At 39.7% G+C, this 21,360-nt stretch overlaps 1 protein-coding gene across 1 annotated transcript in view; it reads right to left on the bottom strand.

The window, feature by feature from the left end:
* The window catches only part of Osbpl8 (oxysterol binding protein like 8), a 159,018-nt gene that overhangs the window by 76,903 nt on the left and 60,755 nt on the right, over positions 1–21,360 (bottom strand). The window contains exon 3 of the mRNA XM_032912307.1: positions 6,479–6,515. Within this exon, the coding sequence (XP_032768198.1) occupies positions 6,479–6,515 (37 nt within the window). The remainder of the gene's footprint in view (positions 1–6,478; positions 6,516–21,360) is intronic.

Below are 21,360 nucleotides of genomic sequence, written 5' to 3'. Positions count from 1 at the left end.
ACTATTCAAGTCATAGGTTTTATGGCATAATTCATAACTTGGAATAAACTCTTCAATATGTGCCAATACAAGTCATTTCAGAGAAGAAATAAAATGATCGAAAAGTATAAGGAAAGATGTACAGCTTTATTAATGATCAGAAAATACAAATTAGTAGCAAGAGAAAAAATATTTTACATTCAACCGAATTTTTACTGTGGTTTCTAATTTTTGGATGGCAAGTAGGTAAGATTTTGGTCTTTGCTTGTCTTGTCAATTTAACGAGAACATCTCATTGATGTTTTCATCATTTTATCTTTTTTTAAAATCTGAGTGCACCGTCGCTGTCCTCAGAGGCACTGTAAGAGGGCACAGGACCCATGATGGTTGGGAGCCACCATGTGGTTGCTGGGAATTGAACCAGGACCATTGGAAGAGCAGTCGGTGCTCTTACCACTGAGCCACCTCTCCAGCCCATCATTCTATCTTTAAAAATTCAAACTGTTTTACATATTCCCTATTTTCCTAAAGTTTTCAAAATTATATTTTAGGTCCTTATACTTCAAAATAAAAATACAAAACACTCTCATTTATCATCCAAGAAAAGATATAATAAAATACGTACCCCAAAATAAAATTATCAAACCAAAGCAAAAACTGAAAGCCTATGGAGAGGTAACTGCTAAATTTACTTCTCCAGTTACAGTGTCTCCCTGACTCAATCTCCCACATGCAGCTGCCAGCCTGCCGCTCACTGCTCCAGGCCCCGGGCAGCTCAGGTGAGCCGAGCACAGCCTTGCTTGGTTCTCCTGTCTCAGCTGCCAGCGCCGCGCTACTCTTCCACTCCAAGGTGAACAGAGATGGTCTGTAACTGTCCTTTTGCTCACACTTACATCCAGGTATCATGGGATCTTTAGACTCTCCTTCAGACTTTTGTATGGAATAACAGTTCACATGGAATGCTATGGCTTCTCCCCACTTACAGAACTCCTACCGTGGGCCCACCATCACTCCCTTTCTACCACTGTGTCAGAGGTTCATAGATAACCATGTGCCCTTCCTTCCGCTGTGTGGAGCTCATTTTCACACCAAGGTCTAAAGTCATTATCATTTTAGTTGACAAAGCAAAGGTCCAGCGAATGACTTCCATTTTATACAGCGCTGCTGCCTCAAGCCTGTAATCTCGGCTACTGGGGAGGCTGAAGAAGGAAAACCTCAAGTTCTCTGCCAGCCCAGGCTACAAAGTGTTGAAGTTCACAGTCTACCTTAGCAATTTAGTGAGACTGCCCGTCAGACAGCTTGGAGTTGTGGCAGTGTTAGCCTAGTGCAGGGCCTGGGGTTAATCCCTAGGAAAAGGAAGACAGGAAGGGGCGGGGGGGGGGAGGGGGAGAGAGCGAGAGCGAGCTCTTTTCTCCTTAAACCCACTTCCACAAGAGCCGAAGGGTCTGCCACCTTTGTATCTTTTATTTCTTCGTTTATTGGCTTCTACAATAAGGACCACCTTAGTATTCCCCCAAAATGCCATCTTATAATTCTCTGAGCCTGTTTTAATTCTTTTAAAATCTCTCGCTCTCTTTTAATGTGTGTCGTATCTGCATGTGTATGCCACATGTGTGTGGAGGTCAGAAGAGGGTATAAGACCCCTCTAGAGGTAGAGTTTCAGGTTGTTATAAGTCAGCCAGTGTGGGAACTAGGAACAGAACTCAGGTCCTCTGGAAGAACAGTAGACTCTGTTGACTGCTAAGCCATCTCTCCAGCCCCTTGGGACCTGGTTCTTGCTCCTATCTAGAATACCCAAGGCCCAGATTTTTACTTACTGTATCCTCTTACTTCCTGTCTGTATTCAAATGTTACGTGTTTTGGAAAAGTTCTGTTTGGTTTTGGTTCGTGTTTTGGTTTCTTCATGGTGCTTTCTCATAAACAGACTCTTGCTTTAACTCAGCACAATTCATCCACCTCTGTGTTAGTGCCCACTCATCTCAAGCTATTGTCTGCCACCATGGCTTCCACAATGGCTCCTGTCACTAGCTGAAATATGTAACAGTCCCTCTTCTCCACTACACTCAAATACCATGAGTGCGAGGCTTTTGTCTGCCTCATTTCCCCATAACTACTTAACCCTGGTCTGTTCTTCCTGATGCAGTGAAGGCACTGCTTCCTGTTACACTAAGGTGTGTGATAAAATTTTACTTAGGAGAATTAGTCAAGCTAGGTTTATATTTTTATGAAGTTCTCTATCATGAAGTATACATTTTAGCTTTTCTAGCTTCTAAACATGACTTGTTTGATAGAGTTAAGAAAACTACTTCTGAGATTCAAAATTAATAGTAGGAATGTATGGAAAACTAAGTCACTTAAACAGCAAACATTCCAGAAGAACAAGAGACCCTTCATAGGTGTGGTGCAGATACACAACGGAGAAGAGGAAAGACACCAGGTTAGCTGATCAGGCAGACAGACAGAGTCCATCCCTTCTCATAGCACACAGGAGGAATGGTCACATGAAATTAAGGAAACAAATGAAAATACAAAACTTTAAAACTTTTAAAATACAAGAAAGTCTCTCTGCAGACTTGGAGCAGGCAATGATCCCTACACAAAGATATAATAGTACCAACAAAAAGGAAACTGGTACGCATGACCATTAGACCACCACCACGTTAAAATTATGAGTTTGGTCATCAGATGATTACACAATGAACCTGAGAAAACTCTCAACAGGAGAATATACTTAGAGCCATATAGTTTAAAACGTCTGTATCTAAAGTGTTTTAAACTAGAGCTCCTATACACCAACCAAACAGACCTACAGCAACACAAAACTAGGAGGAAGAGCTGAGTTGTACTGCAACAGAAAACACAAATATCCAATAAGTACATGGAAAATATTCTTTCTGCTTAATAATCCTATAGGTAGAAGTTGGGTTCACAGTGGAATATTTTGCAGTCAACAGAACTGAAAAAATGAATAAGCTTAAAGATATGAGATAAGGAAGATGGGGTCATCAAGCTGTCTTGGGCACTGTTGGATTGTAAATTGATACTAGCACTCTGGGACACAATCTGGGGCTAGGGCGGACTCGATGAATGCAACACAATCCTGCTCTTATCCCTAGAAAAACTCTTATATGCACATACCGAGACAAGAATGAAAACTCTCATAGAATGCTTTTCAGAAAACAAAACAATAACAAAAAACAAAACTCAGACAGCTTAAATACTCACTGATTAAAAAATAAAATGGGGGAGGGGTGAGAAGTACAGAGAGATGGCTCGGTAGTTACAAGCACTCTCCTCAGAGACCCCAACTTTAGATTCCCCATGCCCATATGAAAACTACAACCATCTGTGACTCCAGTTCCAGGGGATCCAACACCCTCATCTGACCTCCACGGGCGCTATGTAAAAAGCACATATACTCATGAAAATAGCAACAATAATAATTCTAAAATTAAACAAAATTAAATATGTTATCCAAGTCTGGTGTACATCATTAATCCCAGTACTTGGACGACAAAGGCAAGAAGATCCCCATTAGTTGAAGAGCAGCCTACCACCCCTCATAGCAGGTTCTAGCCAAGCCAGTTCTACACAGCAAGACTCTGTCTCATCGAAATAAGATAATAAAATGGGTTAATAAATTGTGGCATAAACATAAGCTACAACAGTATATGGCATCTATATCTAGATCCAACGGCATGGATGAGTCACAGAAATAGAACATCAACTACAAAAAGCAAGTTCCCTACATATTACATACACTCAGGTACAGTCCTTTAAAAACAGGGCCGACACTTGCCTAGCGTGACCCAGGTGCCCTGGATTTATCTCTAGAGTAAAGTGTGTAAGAAATAAAAAGCAAGCAAAAGTCAGTAGTAAAGGCGCTTGCCACCCAATGTGATGAACCAAGGTCAGGACCCACATCGTGAAACAAGAGAACTGATACACACAAATTGTGCTCTGACCTCCAAAAGCATACTGTGACCACATGGGTGCTAACACACACACACACACACACACACACACACACACACACACACACACTCACAGAGATACGTAATTTAAAAATTTTTAAATTTGAAAAAAAATTCTTATCCTTTTTTAACCAAAAAAAAAAAAAAAAAAAAAAAAAAAAAAAAAAAAAAAAAAAAAGAAAGCAAGAAATTAATTAATTTAAAAAGTACAACACAGTCATCTTGTCTAGGGAGTGCCACAAGGTAGAACAAAGGAGTATTACAGCATGTTTCAGCATTCAGTTAGTAATGCACAGGTATGCATTTTAAGTAACTCCACTACATACCTAAGGTAACAGCTCTGTTCACCTCTTTCCAACCTAGTATTTATGTGCTTCCTGGAGACATGGTCTCCAAAAATGAACCCAAACCGGAGAGACCGCATATCTCCTGCAGGTCTGCCTCCCTGATGCTGGGATTACAGGCCTGTGTCTTCATGCCCAGCTCTCAAATAATCTCTTTTTTCAGAGTGCTTTACAGTAAGACAGAGACACCATCTTCTTGTGTGTTTTGTCTCAACTAGTTCACAAACATTTCTCTTCATAACACAAATCATTCTAGAATACCTGAACAGAAGTTCAGTGACTCTATTTCTGTGTGTATCCACTGGAGCAACTGATAGGTATCAGTTAAATAACTGAAAAGCTATTTGAAAAGGAATCATTGTGGCAGCAGTTTCTTAACAAGTGAGTCACCAGCAATGGTGACAATACAGCGCCCCCTGCTGGCTCCCTTATACTGCAGGGAGCAACTGTGCAGGTGCTCCTGTTTAGCAGCACAACAGTACTGGCATAACTAATACTGTGTCTGGTAATCTATCGCCCTCCCTAGATCCTCAGCAACTCATCAAACGTTGAAGAACTGTGAAAATTCTGGCATTCTCCATTCTGCTGCATGAAAGCTAAAATAAGATCCCTAAGTAATCTGCATGTTAACCTGACTGTCCTGATGATTTGAGTCTTTCTTTTATAAATTTAAGGTAGTGGTAAGATTTAGTAATATCTATCGAGAGTTTGAAGATTTATAAATATTCTTAGAATAATAAAAAATATGTAAAAAGAGATTTATGTTCTACTTTCATGTTTTACACTATTTGATAATATTGCATGTAATATGTACCATATTTTAAGAACTGCTGTGATTAAAAAATAGTCTATTACTTTAAATTAGTTTTTTATAAAACTTAAATATGCTTTCTAATTAAGCATTTGAGAGAAAAAACTAACATAGACCAAAACTGATACACACACACACACACACACACACACACAACCTTTTACTAAAACATTAATTATGGAAAATTATGGTTTTCATTATGTAATTATGTAATCACATTCATGCCACCAGTTCCTCTCTCTTTAGAACAACAAAAACCCCTCATTATGAAGAACTTTTGCCATTGTCTTGTCCATTCTCTTTCTTTGATCCCTCCCCCCCAAAATGAGGCCTGGAGCACAAAGATGGCTTGAAACTGTGAGGTGACTACTATATATAAATAATAAACTTCTAAATCAGTTTCCTATGGTGTTCAACATAAATCAAAACCTCTGCCCAACTGATGATGGAATAAAATTTTAATGACTTTGTTAGACCTGACCTCAACCACACTGCTTTGCTCTCCCTTTTTAGCATAAGTAATAGTAGAACTTAGTGAATTGTACTTCTGGATAGCTGGGCTTCAGGCTTACTCTGTAGAATCAGTACTTTGTTATTCGGTTCAGTGTTGCTAACGTAACAACTACTCCTGTCACTGTCTACATGAACTAAAACAATCTGAAGGGTGTGTTTTATTTGTTTGTGTTTAATCAAAAGTCACCACAGTGTCCCCATCCAGAAAACAAAACAAAAACAAAACCAGTAAAATCTGCTACAGTAAATTGAGTATCATTTTATCTTAAAGGGTAATCTTCTAGACTTCTAAAATAAAACATATTTTCATAAAAAGCTCCAAAATACAAATAAAAATGACAACCTAATCATTATACTAAAATTCTATGAGTGAAAACAATTTCTCAGTTTCATGAGGCAGTAAATAAGTCCTATGCCTGTGATTACATGAGGGTTTTGTAAGAAGGAGGTCTTACTAAATAATGAATTAGTCTCTAACTTAGTGGCTGTCAACCTTTCTAATGCTTCCAAAATACAGTTCCTCATGTTGTGGTGACACCAGCCATAAAATTATTTTCACTGCTCCTTCATAACTGTAATCTTGCCACCATCATGAGTTGTAATGTAAATCGTATTTTCCAATAGTGAAAGGGTGGTCTGACCCCACAGAGTCCCCACCCACAGGGTAAAAGCCACTGCTCTGGATGACTGTGATTTAAGCACAGACTCTGTCTGTGGCTCCCACACAGACAATGGCAGCAGATGAAGAGTGGTCATTGAGCATTTCTAATCAAAACTGAAATATTATCTTTCATTCATAAGTAACACCAAATATTATCCTGTCCTCAAAACATGACATTCCAACTTTAGCTACTTACTTGATGGCCCAAGGACATCTTTGCTATCACCAAGAAGCTTTTAATGCAGAGGAATTGAGCAGCAAACAAACACAATCCAAACCAGGGAGAAGCAAACACCGGACGGAAGCAGCAGTGAGACAAAAGGACAAGAGGAACAGTGTTAGTCTGTGAGAAGGAAGCACATGCACATTAGTTTCAATCATCGTCCTTTATAAGACATTTCCCTCTATTAACCCCTCCCCCCAAAAAACCCCAAAACCTTGGCTTAGGCAATACCAAATATTTGTTTAAACTTGGGGAAGTGAAACTACGAAGAGAAAATGGAATCATCAAAGTACATTGCTTTACAATTCTCAAACCAAAAGTTCCTTCTGATTACAGTTTAAGATAGGAATAAGCAGCGGTAAAGACCGTTTAGAAATCTAAGCTCACTGAAAGTTACTTACCCTTTTAGATTTACAGCGTAAAGTGCCTACCACTCAGTCACTACTAAGCTTTAGCTGCGCACGCCATCACAGTACTCTACAGAGACTCAGTCTTAGAATATTATAAGACAAGCGAGATGTAGGTTCTACAAAGACACCTTAAAATAGGTCATTTTTTAACCGAATGGCAAAAATAAAAGGGAAACAGTTGTTAGACAAATAACCCCAGGATAGGTTTTAAGTCAGACATAATTTTCTTAGGACCGACTAAAGACAAGCATAATTTACAGCTACTAAATCCCTTAGGAAGTCAGAAGACACATTCCATGCTGCCCACCCCAACATGATCTCACTAAGTATCCTAGACTGACTTCAAACCCACGGTCCTCCTAGATTCTACCACACCAAGTAAAAGACTCAGTTCTTTAATGAAGAACTTAAAACTGACAACAGAAAAAACCTCCATCTAGAAACTTTTATCCAACAGCTTCACTCAGGCTCCCTTAATAGGTACACAGCTCTCAGGTATCCTGCACTACACAAACCAAACCTAAAACCTTCCCACTGATTAGATTGTTTCCAGGCAGAGTGAAGGAATCACAATGTGACAAAACAAGGTGAGCCCTTTGCTGCAGGATGCTCATCTCCATGGAGAGATTCTCCTACCTGACACTTCCCGGCGTGATAGCTACTGAGCAGTTAGGCATACCCTGCTCTGGTGTCCACTTTCTTCAGACGCCAGGCCATGCTTACTCTTCTATAACAGAGTCCGGCTTCTCAGAAGACAGCTCTGCTGACAATGAACTCACTGTGCTTGGGTCCTTATTACAAACAGTAAGCTTGAGGGAGAAGATTAAAGGAGTAAAGGACTTGTGTTTGCAAATCGGGAATGGAGAAATGGCTCACTTCGGAGAGCGCATACATGCTGCTCTTCCAGCGGACCTGAATTTGGTTACTAGCACCTACATGGGCAGCGGGGTAACTCCAGCTCCAGAGACTCCACTTTCACACTCACACACGCACATACCCACAAAAGGGGCACAAATAAACACATCATTTAAAATAAAAAAATAAACCTTAAAAATTAAAAAGGCAAAAGTACTTGTGAAGACAATCTTAAAATAACACTCTGTGTCCCTTATTTCCTGGTAAACAGTCTTTTCTCCTGCAGAGTATGCACACTCTCTGAATTTCCTTTTGTTAGTTTTGCTTTGGGTACAGGAGGTATAGGCTTGATTCTAACATGTTATCGGGCTATTCTGAAACCCTTGATCCTCCTGCCTCAGCTCCTGGACTGCAAGCACACATCAGCATGCCTGGCTCAGTTCTCATGAGGAGGAAATGACAAAAGGATGGCAGTCTCCTCTGAGACTGGGTCTTGTTCTTAGAGCTCTCTCCCGGGTGCATGTCTCCGGTGGCCCTCCATAGGCCGCCGTGTGGAGGCCTACTAGGTACACTGAGGTGAGGGGTGGAGTGAGCTTGAAGAGGGTGTCCCCTGTGCAGCCAATCGTGTCTTCATCATCATGAGGAAAACAGCAACAGACATCCCTATTCTCAGCTTCAGCCTCCAGATGATGCAGCCACATGATAAACTGCTCTTGGATGATCCACACAATTTGAAATAAATGCTCATTGCTTAATATGGCTTAATTCTGGGATAATAATATAAAATATTATATATAATAATAAATAAGTAACAGGAAAACTGTACAAAGGCAGGAAGCTGACAGAGACAATTCTAGCCAACTTTCAAAATGCTTCAAAGACATCTATTTTATAAAAAAATCTTCTTGTGATGATAAATTTAGAGAAAACCTAAAATTACTTTTGTCTTAAAACAACCCCTGCCAAAGCCATGGAAAAACAAATGAAGGGAATTCAGTGGTTCTGCACTCTCTGGCAGGAGAGTGGACCCTTCTCTCCCTCACTCCCTACTCACCAGGGAGGAAGAACCACTGGATACCATTTTGGATTGTCCTCACACATTCTTCTAAAATTTTTTAGATGTTTTTCATTATGAGTTTTTTCCTAGACTTACCAGTAACTTCACAAGGGAAAACTGTAGTTTTAATCACACATAAACACACAAGAGCAAACATGGGTGTTCACACATACACATACATAAAACTTCACATTACAAACATATTTGAAGGTTTTAGAACTCATCTTCTCTTTAGAGTAAATGGTTAATAAGCTCACTTTCACTGGACGGTTTTGTTTGAGATTCTCCGATTCTACTGGTTAACAGTACTGTGCTGACTTTTGTGCAGTTTCTTACTCATTCACTCTACAAAACTGGGTTCTAGCATAGCCAGTAAGTTGGGGTATTGTTCCAATAATGGCACCTTTCAGCATGTTTGTGCCATTTGCAGAGTGTGCCACTGGATTAATCCTAACTGGTTCAGACTGACTCAGTAAATAATGGCCTGAAATATATACTATCCATACAGCCAATACATATTTACTGAGTAACAACTACAGGCACATATTGTAACAGCAGAGGACACTAGCAGTAAATGAAACAGACAGAAATCCTGTCTGGGGCTAGGGTTTGTCCTTCAGTCTGTGCCTAACTCTAGCCCTGGGTTTGACTCATACACCACCAAAACCAGAATTCTGTCAAAGTACTACTTATATTTTAGTGGAGAAAGTGTAGGAGAACATAATAAAAGGTAATAATTCATAGTGTATTATATAACTGAAAAGTTAAAGAAATAAGCAGAGAACAGGGGTATATAGAACATCAGGGAAAAGGTGCCCAAAGGCTTCAGACAGGAAGCCCAACAGCACCCACCACAGTGGTTCACAAACAAGAGGAAGAAAACTGCCAGAGATGATTCTACATGGATGGAAAACCATATAGAGAGGGTTGCCATGCAAGCCAGTGCCAAGGGTATGGGAAACTGTGAGGGCAGAAGGGAAGTAAAGAGTAATAACACCGAAGTCAGTATGCTTTTTTTTTTTTTTTTCTTTTCTATTTTTCGGAGCTGGGGACCGAACCAAGGGCCTTGCGATTGCTAGGCAAGCGCTCTACCACTGAGCTAAATCCCCAACCCCCGAAGTCAGTATGCTTAAAGATCCTAGATTATGGAAGCCTGTCGGAGCCTTGTTGCCGCTTTGGCAGTATTTTGAATGGGATCAGGGAAGCCATGAATGGTTTTGAGAAAAGGACTGACATGGTCTGATTGTATTTTCACACAATTGTTCCAACTTACTATTCTGAAATACTCTAAGAACAGGAGTACATGTGGAGTTTACTGAGACAACCTGGGGATAACACAGCAGCCGCAGTGCAGGCGGTGAAAGCTTGTTCAGTTCTGAATACATTTTGAAAGTTCAAGAGCAGAATTTCTAAGCAGACCAAGTGGGAGGCAAGAGACAGGGTATCAAGAGGATTCCAAGTGGTCGAAACTGAGCGCCTGCGTGATTGAAACGCCATTAGCTAAGCAGTTGTGGCTGTGTTACAGGAGAACGCCAAGGAGCTCAGGAGGACATCCAAGCGGATGCCAAGGAGTGTACAGAGCAAAGCCAAGGCGGGTAGAAGCACAGATGATGATGTGTGTGAGTTAGGGTTAAGGCCTCAAGGCCTTGATCACGGACTGTCACATGCCATGACACATATGTTCCACAGTATAAAGGAGCAATCACAAGAAAACCAAATTATAAAGGACAGCCGATCTAAGACTCAGGCAGAAGCACTCAAAGCCACAGCTGAAGCACTATGGGAACACAGCCCGGCTTCAGAGACATTTCCCAGGAGACGTGGATGAGAGGCGTTCCATGGCATACTGATAAAGCATCCTCTTCACCCAGGCTGATGCTAATGGGAAGCAGGTTAGAACAAGCGAGCTTCTTCTGTCCAGTAACTTAATTAACTGAGTGGACCACAGAGAATGACCATTAAGTAGGATAAACATTTTCTTTTTAATTCAATAAATATTCAAACTCATCTCAGTAATTTGTTACAGAAATAAATCTAATTTGATCGAATTCAGTTTTAACAAAGACAAATAATGTGCCTAGAATGTTTTATTTAGGAATGTGTGCTACAAAACACTTTCACTGGACACACTAAATATTTACAAGATTATTTAAATCACAAAAAGTGTTATATGGGAACTGTGATCTAATTTTATGAGTATTCTACATAAAGGACAAAGTAGAAGTTTATCACAAGCCCTTCAACCTAGGACCTCCTATATTTCAACAAACCAAGACAATATCACCCTTTGGTACAGAAATGATTCCACGACACGGTGTATATCCAAAAGCTTTACCTACACTTTCCTCCCTGTCTGTGCAGTGCCTTGACTTAGGCCATTTGGTGAGCATAAGGCAAAGCACAGAGAGGCTACCCAGCAAGGACACAGCTGGGGGCACCTATTCCCCATGCAGCTGGAAGCTCAAAAATTCTGTGGCAGGCAGGCGGCTCCTAGAACCCACATTTGGGAGGATCACACAAAGCACCTCAGGGTGTTCTGCTTGCTAGCTTTGGCTCTAAGGGTAAGAAACGTCAGAGATGCGTCTATAACGCAGCTGGGAACAACATGTTCTTAGAACAGGAGTCACTCTATACTTAGCTTGAATTTCTCATAGTCTTGTAATCTTCTGCAAAAATGTGCACATTTTTTACTTGAGTTTTACATCAAAGATTTTAAAGGAAGCTTTTTTCTGGGAGCGAGAGCTTATCACTATTAGTAGATAATATGCTTTGGCCCTCTCGGTATTCATTCCACTTCACAACAGTTAATATAAGACAAACACAAACACACTTAGGAAAGATGCACAAAAATGCGGTTGAATTTAGAAGGCACGGTTTTACTTATTGTATTTTTGCATAGTATTTAAGTATGACACACTACTATGCATTACTTTTATAGAGAAATAAGAAATGGAAACAAATTTTAAATTGATTTTTCTACCTACACTTGAAGTTTTGTATAATGACCGTGTACGAAGTGCAGTGGAAAATATCCACTTCCAACTTAAAATCACAGAAGAGCACAGCAGTGTCAGCATCTTAAATGCAGGATCATACGTTACTCACTCTCTCTTGGACTTCAGCAACTTCTGAATAGTGTATGATCTTAATTTTTCCCCTCAGGAGCAATTTTATCTCAAATTCCTGAGGTCTGAAATTAAAGAACACCCAGAGTTTACAAAAGAGTTAAGTGGTGAAATAATATTCTATCAAGTAGCATTTAGAGGAAGGCAGGGGTGTTCAAGAGTACTTTCCCAGTAGGAACTAAATCCTTACCCTTTCTCTTTTAAATCCTGTGACTTCAGGAAATTACAACCTGTCAAGGTGTAAAGTTCTCTCTGGAATGTTCTGGAAGGAATACTTATCTGGTATGATTTATGATCTATCAACTGTTTTCTCTAAAGGGCTTTGCTGGTATTTCCCACGTGTACTAATGTAGCCCTGTCTTACTGCCTCGTGTGCCCTGTCAGGCAGTGAGTGATCAGAGCAAGTCTCTTCTGCAGCTACAGCTTATCTCTCAAAGCACTTCTACCCACACATTTGGACATTTTTGGGAATTAACTTCTTGTTCTAAAATTCTGTTAGGAAAAGAAGGCTTTTAGGTTTATTTAGGAAGCAATTTTTTTTCCTGAAAAACAAAACACTTAGTAGCTCTCTCTCAAAAACCAGTTTTTCCCCATTTATCTATCTTTTTTCCCCACCTACTCAGGCAGACTGCCCCACCCCCATTTCTAACCAAGTCACTAAGTTCTAATTATTCTTCTCCTCTACAACAATGCCTCTCAATCGAGGCTTTTCTTTACCTTGCCACTAACAGTATGCCATGTCTCAATGCTTGCACACCATTCAAAAGCTGCATGACTTCCATACCACTCATTTGCCATGCTAAATATTGAGATTCAAAATGTGATAAAATATGCCTCCTACTGCAAAGACCAACACAAGTACATACTGTATTCCCTTGTCTATCTGGACTGCTCAGTTTTAATCATTCTTCAAAGCAGTCCATCAACTCCTGGGATGTTTCTTTTCCTCCCCTGTGAGCACATTAGTTACTAATCATTTTGTGGAGCTACTGTGAAACTTAATAACTGTTTAAGTATACTGTGTGCATTCTTTCAAAGCATGGCAACACAAAGAACCAAGCTGGAGAGTATTCAACCTAAGATAATTTCCTAAATGATCATGTTGACTCTGTTATTCCTCTACTCAAAAGCATTTGATACACTATTCTTTACAAAATATGCCTGAGACTCTGGTACCTAAAACCTACAATTCAGGTAAATTATTCATCCCACAGACATGTTTTGATCTCCTATAAGAAAGCCTAAAAACTCCACTTAACTTTTTGACTGCCAGAACTGATTTTGCACAGTGATTTGTCATCTGTGCCACCCCTGCATCAAGCTTTCTTTTTGTTTAGCTGCCCAACATTTTGGAAATCCTCTGATCTTAGTGGCAATATAACCATATATAATTCATTTACAACAGACTTATAAAACCAATTCTGTTACCAAAGCTCAATCTGGAGTTATCCTTCCCATCTGACCCTCAGAGTACTTTTCCTTACTGCGTAGTGTATGCACATGCTATACCTTGTGTGTTGCCATGCATAACTTCTGTTAGCATCAGACAGGACTGTGGCAGAGCCCAGAGTCCCACTTCTTCCTTGAAGTACTAGTCCTGCACCTAGCATTTATAGGCCAACTAAACAGATCCATAAGTTCTAAGAACATTACCACTCTCTGGTCAGGAAACAACCTTTATAACCAGGCTTGGTTCTGCAAGTCTGTAATCACAGCTACTTAAGAGCCTGAGGCAGGAGGATTACAAATTCAAGGCCTGCCTAGGCTATAGAATGAATACAAGGCTAGTCTGCAGAACTTAAGCAGACCAGGAACTTACCTCAAAATATACAGGCTTGGTTCTGCAAGTCTGTAATCACAGCTACTTAAGAGCCTGAGGCAGGAGGATTACAAATTCAAGGCCTGCCTAGGCTATAGAATGAATACAAGGCTAGTCTGCAGAACTTAAGCAGACCAGGAACTTACCTCAAAATATACAGAGTGCTTTCCTAGCATGTATAAGGCCTCATGCTCAATCTCCATATGGGATGGGAAGACGGGTAAGACCTGAAGATTCTACTTAGAAGTTGCTTCTTCAGAAGACTCTGTATACACCCCTCCTTCTCCAGTCTGCGACACTCTCCCTTCCCAACATGCTTTAGAACATAATTTTGTCTCTCACCATTCAGACATCACTTCACTGCACTGAGGACCCGGCCTGTCCACTGCTGTGTTCACTGTGGCTGTTCATGTGCTTACCTGCAGCCAGACCTTAGGGAGGTAAATTCTCAATGGAGGTTCCCTCCTCTCACATGACTCTAGCTTGTGTTAAGCTGATATAAAACCAGCCAGCACACAAAGAATTAACAGAGTATAAGTAAGAACTCTCCATTTTTCCTGCCTTAAAGCAACAAGAAAATCTGACATATTACATACAATAAATAATGATGAATAAGCACGAGTGAAAAAGGGCTCATTAATTATTATAATAAACAATGAGATTCTTAATGTTATTTTCATTGGGGGTATGGGAGGTTCTCTTGCCACAGAGTGCAGGTAGGGTCTAGAGGACAACTCTGTGAAATCAGTTCTCTCCTTTCACCTTTACATGGGTTCTAAGAACCAAACTCAAGCCATCAGGTTCACATAGCAAACCCTTTCTCCAGGGAGCCTACTTACCAGGCCCAGTAAGAAATTCCTTATGTGTAGTTTTCTACATTCCTGTCTGCTAAATGTATTGGTTCAATTTTTCTAAGACCAAAGTAAATCTTGCCTATCCTTTTTTATTTCCAAAGTGTTAATATATTGCATATCTAATGTCTTGAAAGGAAACATAAGCCAAATAAACCCTGATCATTGTTCATTACTGAAGGAGGCAGGACAGGAACTAAAACAAAACGAGAAGCTGGGAGCTGGAAGCTGATGCAAAGGTGATGATGGACCATTGCTTACTGGCTTGCTCTCTATGGCTTAGCCATCCAGCTTTTTTATAGAACCCAGGACCACCAGCCTGGGGATGGCACCACCCACCATGGGCTGGGCCCTCTCCCATCAAACACTGTTCAAGGAAATGCCCTACATACTTACCTGTAGCCAGACCTTAGGGAGGTGTTTTCTCAGTTGAGGTTCCCTCCTCTTACATGGCTATAGCTTGTGTCAAGCTGATATAAAACTAGCCAGCACATCTAATATGACACACAATGAATTAATATAGAGTATAAGTATGAACTCTCTTTTTACTGTCTCGACATGTATACTAGGCTAGCCACAACACAGATACTCCCTCAATCCTACAAACATCCTCAGCTGTCATCAACTACATAGTCAGATTTTCTTCTACTATTAGTCTTTTGCTACCATATACGCTTGTTAATCTATACTCATTTTTAGTGATGGAGCATAAGTGGTAATTCTTCTGGTATTGGTAGTTTCTTGCCACCTCCTTCATTTGGTACTTACACAGAAAGAAGCTCAAAAACTGATCAATATGATGTTTTACTTGTAACTAATGTCATTCAAATGGTGGGGCAACAGAAAGAAAACTGTGGTCATAAAGCAAAAGAAATATCTAAAAGAAAGAATTAAATCTACAAACCTTTGACTTCATGAAATATTTTCCTCTAAATTTGACTCAATCAACCACTTACCTGGAAAGGTTACAGAAACAATACAACCAACACCACTTGTCACATCACAGTCATACCAGGTGAGATATGAGAACCGGTTATATTAGAAATGCAGGTTAGTAAATATTTCTGTTGCTCTTACAATGTAAGCTTAACCCTAGGATGGGTTTGAAACATTTTAATTTTCAGTGTGAAAGAACTTAGCTTACTTGGAATTTCATCTGGCAAATTAAATACAATTTACACAGACACATGAATTTTATGTTTGAGGGAAGGAGAGAGGGAGGGAATGAGTCAGGACTAAGATGTGAATGAAGACGTAATAACAAATTTCTTCTTAGCTTCTAGAAGTCTACTCTCTTTCTAAGTATCACAGCATAAAGATCATGGCAAAGTATATCTTGCTGAATATTATAAAGCCAGGTAAAGATTGTTAATGCTATGGAAATATTGGTTTCTGTGACTCATACCACAGACAAGAAAGTAGTTACTTGTTCTATAGGTCTTAGAAACCATTCAGTGCTCAGTATGGAAATGAACCTCAGACACAAAGACACGATTAGCTACCAGAGAAGCAAACTCCAGAAAGCGGTCATGTAACATATTTTCAAAATGTACACTATGTTGGAAATAGAATACAACATACTTTAAAAGAATGGTTAAAAGAGTAGGTGAAATATAGACGAGCTTATGATGTAAAAATAGGTCTTTGCATACAATGACAAGAAAACAGAGTTAGAAGATCTGTACTTTTTGTCTGGCTAAGGGACCTCACTCAAATGGCCTTTGAGAGCCTCAGTTTCTTCATTAATACTTACTGTGTGGTATTATAGAGATTCCCATGAAAGTGACATAGCTCAGAACAGAGCACAGAGTTAAGAATGCAAGAAATAATTTTCTTTTCTTACCACACAAGTATAGTAATACAACAATGGTCTAAAAATCTAATGGGGGCGGGGGGTGAGTAAGCAAAATTCAGAAAAATAAGGGTACAAAAACTTTAAAAGTCCTAACAGCTACTAGAGAACACATATGAGGTATTTATTAATTCTTCACTTACTCTCTTATTCTCTTGATTTTTGCGACTAGGATGGCTTTTGAGGCGAGGAAATGTGCTGTTTGTCTTGCCCTTTCTCCTTCGCTACTCTCTTTTGTTTCTGACACCTCCCCTCCTTCCCCCACATAATTGCTTTTATCTTTCACATTATAAAATTTCTAATCCCGCATACTTCTTTAAAAAATTGTATGGGGCACCTCTGTTTTACTGATAAAATTATTTTGAGATGAACGTACACAATTTTAACTGCCTTAGAGACCTTGGACTACTCGGTATTAGTTATATCCTGCTTATAGCAAGCCTTAGAGCTTATGGAAAATAGTATTTAGTGGTAAATATGAAAAATCCTCAGTCCATCTGTTTAAAATCTGGATAACCATATTATCTATACTGAAAGAAATAAGCCATTAAATCCAGTTCCCCTCAAACCTCTATTCAGCAAAACAAAAAGCTTTCTATTTCAATTTTCTGGTTAAAAACTATATTGTCAATACTGATTATATGATACCTGAGTATAAATCATTTTTTTTTTCCCAGCACCAAGAAAAGTTTAATCTTAACAAACAAAAAAACAGCTTTCACATCTGCTGCATGGCACCGTTAACGGCAAGGATGGTGCACAATTCAAACTGCCCTAATTCTTCTGGTTCTGCCCGATTTTAGCATTCTCAGAAGGATCCCATCTCTGATAATGGCAGAAAGTGCAGAGACATCTGAACGGCTCATCTCGTCTCTCATTTCCTTCAAGCTGTCTTTGTCTCTGCTCAATCCGAACAAATCTCCTCATCCTTGCTATGGGGTCTTTCAGCACGACAACAGTGTGCGGACCCTTCTCTTGGGAAAGGTGCTTTGAACTTCCCTCATGATTCTTTCACTTCTGTTCTCCACAGGCTGGCTCTTAATCCGGAGACGAACCCTTTGACGACGATGATATTTTGTCAGCTTGGCACTGGGGTTCAGGGTTAGCTTTTTCATGACCTTTACTAGTGTTTCTGGTTGTAGGATTTCTGAATCATCCGGTGAGTCCTCTTCATCTTCCCTCTGAGATCCATCATTCCATAAATCATTTCTAATTTAGATTTCTGAACTATGAATATGACACATGCAGCAGAGTTAAATGAACCCCTCATGTCCCAACTTTACAATCTTTTTTTTTTAAATTCCAGGATACTGTTTCGGTTCACTTTAGTTGTGCTACATGTAAAGGAAATAAAGTTAACAGAAAAGAAAAGAATTGTTTTAAATAGAGGAAGTAAGCCCCCAGTCACCACTACTATCAACATACACCCCAAGGAAAGGATGCACAAGGCAACTGCAGAACAGGAAATACTTTAGGAAGCCTCTAACTAACTCTTCCACACAACCACAGGTTACGTGTTCTGAGGACTGAAGGGAGAAAAACAACAACAGACATTTATACACAGGTGCAGTGGCGGTCAAGGAAGACTGTGAGTTAGAGGTCTTCCTTAGCTATGTGGTAAGTTAAGGTCAATGGCCACACAGTGAGCTCAGGAACAGCCTGAGAGTTACCAGACTTCTGAGATCTTCCTCCCTAAAACTCCTTAGGCTGGTCTAGTTATAAGAAAAAGAGACCAACTGCAAATAAGAAACAACTTGTAAACTACCTACTTGAAGCCTTCAAAACTGAATAGGTAAAAAAAAGGGGTTGGGGATTTAGCTCAGTGGAAGGCCCTGGGTTCGGTCCCCAGCTCCAAAAAAAAACCCCACAAAAACAAAAACAACAACAACAACAACAAAAACCAAAACTGAATAGGTGAACCAGCTGTGGTTCACACCTACAGTCTCAGTCCAGGGGAAGCCGATGCGGGATTGCAGAGTGGTATATAGGTCTGTGTGACACAGTGAGTTTAAGCCAGCAATCTATGAGATTCTTCTCTCAACAACAGCAGCAACGAAGTAAAAGTTTATTAGATACAAGTTAAGTATGACGACCTGCCACAGCCTAGATAAGCAACCCTGGAACAGAACATGAACATAAGGCAAAACTAAGCAAATCTGAACCTAGAATAAACCAGTTAATAACTTACTGGGTCAGAAAGGTGGCTCAGTGAATAAATGTGTTTGAATTCAACCTGGCAACCTGAATTCAGTCTTCCACATGGTAGGAGAGAATCAACTCTTACAAGTTGCTCTCGGACTTCCATAAGCATACCACAGCATATGTGCACACACAATTAATTGAAGATTTATCAATGATAATTTATCAATGAGGGCTGGGGATGTGGCACATTAGTAGAGGGATTGCTGAGCATGCCCAAAGTCCTGTATTGACCCCAAGACCTCCAGACTAGACATGGTGGTATATGCCACTGCTTAGGAAACGAGGCAGGGGACAGGAGCTCACTATCATCCCCAGCTATACAGCAAGTTCAATGTCAGTCCTGTATTTAAAAGAACAAATCAGAATTGAGAGGATGGCTTGGAGAATGAAGTCGTCACTCAACAAGTACTAAGATCCTTAGCCTCCACATTAAACACAGCCATAACATGACATAAGGAACTTATAATCTCAGCTCTTCCAGGCAGAGACTACCCTTAAGGAAAGCTTACTTGGTCATTCAGCCTAACGAATAACTGAGCTCCAATGAGCTCTTGGTGAGAAACCCCATCGCAAATAATATGAAGAACAATTTAAAAAATCATTACTCTCTGGTCCATACATACACACATACTTGTGTGTGCACAGCCACACACATATGCCAACAGGTATGCATGCACATACCACACATACATGTACAATTTTTATATACATATATGCATGCATACATGCCATGTGTATGTGTGTATATTAAATCAGTATAGGTTCAAATGTACCATAATCAATATCAAATAATAGGGGAAAGTAGATACAGAATATATGGAAACTATCTTTGTAACTTTTCTGCAATTCTAAAAAGTCACTTTAAAAGTGAACACTGCTGATGGAAAGTGGTTCTTCAGTCAAGAGCACTTGTTGTTCTTGCAGATGACGCAGGCTCCATTCCCAGCACCCACACGATGGTTCACACCATTCGTAACTCCAGTTCCAAGGGAACCAATACTCTTTTCTAATCTCTGTGCCAGAACAGACATACATTTGAGCACAACACCCACTTACATAAAATAAAACAAATAAATCCTTTTTTTTAAAGGCCAAAATAGCCTGTGGAGAAGATTTAAAAAAAAAAATCACAAGATTTCACAAACATACATTGGAGTAACTACCAAATCAGTGTATAGGTACAAGAAAGTAAGAAAAAGCAAAAAGTATCAAATATCATGGTATTATTACAAAGATCATTTTGATCCCACACTTTGTGAAAGGCTTTTGGGAATCCAAGAATCCTAGGACTGTATTTTAAGGTTCCCCAGCAGGACTGGGGATGTAGGTTCAGTAGTAAAGCATTTGCCTGGCATGTTCAAAGCCCTGTGTTCTGTCACCACCAATGGGGAAAATATCTCCAACCAAAAATGTAAATCAATACACACAATATTATTAGGAAATCTGCTGATGTACTGTGTGGAGAACTGGCTGTTTTTCTTGTAACTAACTCTTCCTTTTACTGGCCTCCCCAAATTCATTGAACAGTCTCACTATGTACTTGGAATGTTTTATTTTATTTTTTATGTAGGTAGACCTACTTTGAATATCAATATGAAACTATGCAATTCTGAGAGGACATTCACCTTTAACTGTATTTTACTTTAAGATTTTCTTTTATGCATTGAGAACATACAATGTGTGTGGAGCACTCACACAGCACATAGGTGGAAGACAGAGGATAGCTTGCCAGAGTCAGTTTTTCCTTCTAATGTGTGTGTTCTGGAGATCATATTCAGGCTGTCAGGCATGGTAGCAAGTCCCTTACCCAGTGAGTCATCTCACTAGCCACATACCTGGCAAATTTTATTACCATACTATTTAAACCTTGAACAATATCAACCTCTAACAATAAAAATGTGCTTAAAAAGATGGGATGTTTAGTACCTGTCCAATAGGAAATAGTATTTTCCCACTTGGGAACTTAAAAACCTTAAAAAACATTTCCCTTCAGCAGTTTCAGTGTGCTGCTGGTCTTGTGTCAGCCTGACACAAACTAGAGTTGTCTGGGAATCTCAGTTGAGAAAATGTCTCCATGAGATCCAGCCGTAATGCATTTCTTAACTAGCGATTAACGGGTGAGGGCTCGGCACACTGTGTGTAGTGCGACTGATAGTCCTAGGTCCTATAAGAAAGCAAGCCATGAGGAGCAAGCCAGTAAGCAGCACTCTTCCATGCCATCTCCTGCCTCTAGGTCCCGTCTTGTTTGAGCTCCTGTCCTGACTTTAATGATAAAAGAAGTGTAAGCCACATACACCCTTTCCTCCCCGACCTGCTTTTTGGTCATGGTGTTTTGTTACAGCAATAGAAACTCTAAGACCTCAGTAAAGTTTTTTCAAAAAATAAAAGTTTTGAATACAAAAACATCACAAAATGTGATCAGTTAATTGCCTTGCTTAAAGCTCATTAAAGTCATCCTCTCAAGCCCTCGCACTTTCCTAAGCTAGCTGAGTTAATAGATACAAGCAATGATCGTCAGTGATTCTCATTTCCTCAAGAAAAACAATACTGTGGTCTCCTGGTGGTGATACATAAAACCATCTATAAAGTGCTTGTGGAAAGAAAATTGAAATCTACAGCTAAGCAATCCTCTACCTATTCTGATTCAAGAAACAGAGACTGGGGAGCAAATAGCCATGTTTTTC

This window comes from Rattus rattus, chromosome 1, assembly GCF_011064425.1.
Source record: "Rattus rattus isolate New Zealand chromosome 1, Rrattus_CSIRO_v1, whole genome shotgun sequence".
NCBI classification, from domain to species: Eukaryota; Metazoa; Chordata; class Mammalia; order Rodentia; family Muridae; genus Rattus; species Rattus rattus.
This window is presented reverse-complemented; position numbering and strand designations above follow the sequence as displayed.